Source organism: Helicoverpa zea, chromosome 9 (assembly GCF_022581195.2).
Source record: "Helicoverpa zea isolate HzStark_Cry1AcR chromosome 9, ilHelZeax1.1, whole genome shotgun sequence".
In the NCBI taxonomy this organism is placed as follows: domain Eukaryota; kingdom Metazoa; phylum Arthropoda; class Insecta; order Lepidoptera; family Noctuidae; genus Helicoverpa; species Helicoverpa zea.
In genome coordinates this window covers 1,194,739-1,200,410 of record NC_061460.1, presented here as the reverse complement: position 1 = coordinate 1,200,410, position 5,672 = coordinate 1,194,739, and the positions used below count along the sequence as shown (strand labels likewise).

Below are 5,672 nucleotides of genomic sequence, written 5' to 3'. Positions count from 1 at the left end.
TACCTACTTCATTTCGTCCGTAAAATAAGCTTCGCGTTCGCAGCGGCTATTCCGCACTACACTCAATCACAAGTAGAACTCGAACCCAGTTCAGAACGTGCACAATTATTTATTTATTTATTTATAATACTTTTTGCACAAATAGTACAATGGCGGACTTAACGCCTTAGGCGTTTTCTCCCAGTCTACCTTTGGGTGGTGGGGAAATAGCAGTGGTAGGTGCAGTTTTTAACACAATCTACATGCAACGAGAAAAATATATATTTATAGAATATATGGACAATAATACACAAAATATATACATACATACATACATATTACATTTGCCATGAATAAAAAAAGAATAGAAAAAAAAAGCTATGGTAGCGATTCTGCCAATTTCTTGTGAATGTGGTCGCGTAGTTTCTTTTTAAAGGAATATCGACTGTTAACCATCCTGATTTCCAGAGGAAGCTCATTCCACAGAAGAATGGATTTAACGAAAAAGGAAGAATGAATGATGTCTGAACGGTGAGTAGGGCAGTGCAGAAGACGATTATTTGAAGAACGAAGATTTTTGGAATGTTGAGAACACATATATTGGAAGTGAGGAGTTAAATAAGAAGGTGAAGTGGGAGAATGTAGAATAGAGAAAAGAGTAGTTAATGCCCTCATCACACGTCGTTGTCTTATCGGTAGCCATTTAAGTTGCGCTCGATACGCTGACACGTGATCGTACTTGCGGAGGTTAAAAACGAATCGAATGCAATTGTTGAGAAGCCGGTCAAGTTTATTGAGCAGATCTGCATTCAGGTCATAGTAGCAAACATCACCATAGTCGATTATTGGAAAGATTAAGGTTTGCATAAGCGTCTCCTTAACCTTGAACGGGAGAAAATTTTTCAAGCGATAGAGGAACCGTAGCGTGCAAGTAACTTTCTGACTGACAGCTGCAACCTGTGATTGCCAATTTAGCGTAGAGTCAATGTGTAGGCCAAGATTTTTCACACTACAGCTGTACGGAATGAGGATACCATTAAAAACTAAAGGTGGTAAGCCAAGACCATCAACCCTGCTCATAGCTCTCGAGCCCCCAATGATAATAGCTTGACACTTGGTAGGGTTAACCTCTACCCCAAACCTGTCAGACCAATTCTTCACTACTTCCAAATCTGCATTAATTTTGTCAAGCGTATCAATCAAGTCAATGGCCTTGGTGTGTCGATAAAGCTGCAAGTCGTCGGCATAGAGATGATACGAACACTGAAGCTCGAGAGTGAGTAGATTTATAAATATCGAGAATAAAAGAGGTGAGAGTATGCCGCCTTGTGGAACACCAGCATTCAAAGTACACCAAGTTGATGAGCCTTCATCCACCCGAACAGACTGCTGACGATCCCGAAGATAAGAAGAAAACCAGTCTAATGCTTTAGAAGAGACCATCAAGTGGGATAGGATAGATAATAAGATATCATGACTGACGGTATTGAACGCATTCGAGAAATCGACTAAAACCAGTACTGTCAGGTTAGCGTCCTCCGTGGCCCATCTAATATCGCCAGTCACTTTAAGGAGGGCAGAGGAAGTGCTGTGGCCCGGCCTAAACCCAGATTGTAGTGGGCTCATAAGTTTATTAGCATAAACAAAACGCGCAAATTGCTTATGAGCACAAGCCTCAAGCACTTTGGACAAGAAGGGAAGAATAGAGATTGGACGGAAATGATTGGGGAGAGTGGGGCTGGAAATTTTGGGAAGAGGGCGTACGTAAGCTTTTCGCCAAAGCAAAGGGAAAGTTCCAGAGAAAAGGGAATAGTTGACAATATGGGTGATAACAGGAAGGATCGGGACAAGGATGGTAACAATCATTTGCCGACTGATGTTATCACATCCCATCGCTTTTGACTTAATGGACAGGATAATTCTTCTGATCTCTCCCTCATCGACTGGCTGAAAAGTAAAAGGATCAATATTAGGACGCGTTAGACGTGATATAAAATTGAGAGTATCCTGTTTGGTTAAAAAATCCAAATTGGAAGAAGTGCTGAATTGATTGTTTAAAGCATCTAAAGTAATCGAACTAGGTATGTCTAAATGTCGCGGTTTGCCAATACCCAAAGTCCCTAAGAACTTCCAGATATCGGCAGAAGTCGATGATGAGACATTGCTTAGTATATGGCGGCGTTTAGCGTTGCGTATCATCAGATTACACCGATTCCTAGCAGCCTTGTATAGAGCCCAGTTTTCGTCCGTACGCTCCCGTTTAAACTTGCGAAACGCACGGTCCCTCCTACGCATGGCAATCTTGATGAGACTGGTCATCCACGGTGCTGGTGGTCGTTTTACCCTTACCTTTTTAACTGGTGCATGGACATCGTACAGCTTGTTCACCAAATTGTTAAAAATGGTGACCTTGTCGTCAACTGAATCAGCTGTCACCAAAGGCGTCCAATCAATATTAAAGGCGTCCTCAAGCAACCGATCAACATCCATGCGTGCGAAGCACCGCCTATGCAAAACCTTAGTCTTGGGCTTAGGAGGTTTAAGGATATAGGAAAGGAAAATGAGGTCGTGATGAGAAAAGCCAGGAGCAAGATATTGACCGTGAGAGGAAACAAGGGATTGGTTGGAAATTATCATTACATCCAGCCAGGAATCATCACCGACCGTGGATCGGTGAGTAGCCTGGAGAGGAAGTACAGTTAAGCTGGATGATTGTACAAGGTGCAGGAGTTTATGGGAACGAGGTGAGTTGGGAGTTAGGAGATTTGTGTTAAAATCACCCATGATGATGTAATGCGCATACTCTGAACCCAGCGATTCTAAAACCGATTCAAAATCAGTGAAGTAGTCAACACAAGGGGGGCAGTAGACAACACCAACGACAGCTTTGGCCCCCTTGACTGAAACCTCAAGAAAGAGATATTCAGCACTAGCTAGAGGTCCAGACGAACTGGCCAAAATCCTATAAGGAAAGTCTGATCGAAGGTAAATTGCCACTCCACCCCCTCGTCTCCCAAGCCGATCATTCCGAATAAGAACGAAGCCAGGAAGAGAGTACGAGGTGGACAAGAGATCTGGTTTAAACCAGCTCTCAGAAATCAGGATGGCGTGAACATTACTATTACTAAAGGTGACGACGAGTTCACTGTAGTGACTCGGGACACTTTGAGCATTAATGTGACATACATTAAAAGTTTTATTACATTGCTGGAATTGAGTTTTCAAAGTATCTCCGAGGGTTTCAGGTAATGAGCAGAAACTATCATCATTCTCCAAGGATTCATTAGCAGAATGAAAACTATCACTATCAGAATTCATAAATGGCAAATAATATATATAAAATAAATATTTATAAGTATATAAAACTAAACAACTAAAACTAAATAAAAAAATAAATTGACTGTTTTAACTACTTCAACTCCACCCGCCAGCGAACACCAATAAATATTAGAACAATGAAAAAATAAAAAAAGATAACAGTAAAAATATAACAAGAACAGGAAAAAAATATACTAAACCGTTGAAGAAAGCAATGATAGCAAAATTCACAAAAACAAAGACACGGAATTTTTACACAATTACCTAGTAACAAAATTTAAAACTGCCTTGAATAAAATTATAAAACGCACATAATTTTATCTGTGCAAGTTTGACACACGGCTGACATTTGACATTTGTTTGACATGACATTCAGTTTAATATGAAAGTGAAAGAATATGATATAAATAAATATTTTCTTGAGGGTAAAATAAGATTGAAACAGAAAACGTGAACTAAAACAGCAAGAGAGACATTGAGTTACATTATATGAACCAAAATATCAAAATAAGCAAAAGGAAAGAATATTTGAATATGCACTGTGAAGAAATTAGAGAAAGAAGTGAGTATGTTTAGGTGATAGTTACATATTATCCAGTTGTCCGGTGCCACTATTGAAATGCCAGTCGTCACATACCTAATATAGAAATGGTTTCAGGTCAACCGGTCGAGGATGCATCAGATTTCGCCGGGTACTTCTCCAGAAGCGGTTTCAGTTCCTCCATAGACGAAATCCTATGACGGGTCCCATCAGAAGTCCTGACGACAATCACACCGTCCTGCGACCAACATGACCGCATTCCGAAGTGCTGCCTGGCCTTGGTGAAGATGGACTGCCTGGTCTTCGTCAAGAACTCCTTCACCGAGATTTTAGTCCCCTTCAGGCCAGTTTTCGCCTTCCATATTGCTGACCTGACATCCAGACCAGAAAACCTTACAAGGATAGGCCTCGGGTGATCCTTACTAGGACTACCCAGCCGATGTGCCACTCTTATATTTGTGACTGCAATGTTTTTGAGAGCCAGTTTGCCATTAACTATGCTCAGTATAGTGGCAGTGCAGTCCTCGGTATCAGCTTCGGGAACTCCTTGGAAGATTAGAGCCTTCTTCCGGTGCCTCATCTCCAGACCATCAATATGTAGAAGGCACTCGGCAATTTGTTTCCTGAGCAATCCAAGAACACTGTAGATGAGCTCTCTAAATGCCCGGAACTCTTCTGCAACCTTAGCCACAGTATCCTTAGCAGGCCCAGCAGCCTGAATTTGAGCGCCAAGTTCATCCATCTTCCTGGTGAAGTTCTCCTCAAGACTCTTCTGAATAGTTAAGATCTCCGAAAGCTGTGACATCTTGTATACTTTGATATTGTGCCTTATGGTAGTGAAATTAATTTAGTGTTGTTTGGTGATGTGGCGGGTGGTTCCAAAATGTGTGTTCAATTATTACATTGACTACTGTAAGTATTATCAAACACAGATGTAACAATTTTACACAGAAACTATTGTAAATACTATTAAATATTAATTTTAAAAGCTCAGAGACTCTGAGAAATGTTTTGACTTTTTGGACACCTACCCCCAAAAATTATCTACTAACTAACCAACTAACGAGAAAGTTAACCAACACTTAAACAGCTACTTCGCCCGGGGCTTTTTGTTTACGATACTACTCCCTTACTTCTCATATAACTTATCACGTGACTTCAATTTGATTTGTTTATGCATCTGAACTTCTTAGGTTTGCTGCTATCCTAATTAGTTTGTATCCTTTTTGAGTTTGAGTGTTCAGTTCAATTGCCATAAATATAATGTTGAAAACTTAGCAGTAAAATAGCCACGACTCATGAATCAACCTTCACCGTTATTGCTCCATGACAACGCGAGACCTTATATAAGTAGCAAGAGAAACCGTTTTAACTCTTCAGGACCTGCAGTTGGAAACTATTCGTCTTCCTCCCTCTTCGCCTGACCTTGCTCTAACGGACGACCATATTTTTTTGTGATTTGGACAATTATCTGCATGACAAGAAGTTTTCTTCCCAGGAGGCAGAACAAAATTCTTTCACACAGTTTGTGAGGTCTAGATCCTCAGAGTTCTATCGTAAAGGCATAAATGACCTTCCTATTAGATGGCCGCAATGTATAGATAATAATGGCAACTATTTTGATTAAATAAGTTTGTTAAAAATTAAAAAAAAAAATACAATTTAGATTTTCAGTACAAATCGGCAATTTCATACTTTAACCCCTATTACTATCTATTATCTATCACTCCCATAACTATATCAAGGTATATTCGATATCCTTAACTACCTGTTCTCCTGGTATCTTATCAGTGCACATCGCAGCAAAACTAGGCATACGCAACTCCTATTAATT

The 5,672-nt window shown here is 40.2% G+C and overlaps 1 protein-coding gene across 1 annotated transcript; it reads right to left on the bottom strand.

The window, feature by feature from the left end:
* Window positions 1-3,720: 3,720 nt before the first annotated feature.
* LOC124633431 lies at window positions 3,721-4,839 on the bottom strand. The gene has a single exon (XM_047168646.1). It carries the CDS (start codon window positions 4,641-4,643, stop codon window positions 3,957-3,959), a length of 687 nt encoding a protein of 228 aa, XP_047024602.1. The 5' UTR covers window positions 4,644-4,839; the 3' UTR covers window positions 3,721-3,956.
* Between the last annotated feature and the right edge of the window lie 833 nt (window positions 4,840-5,672).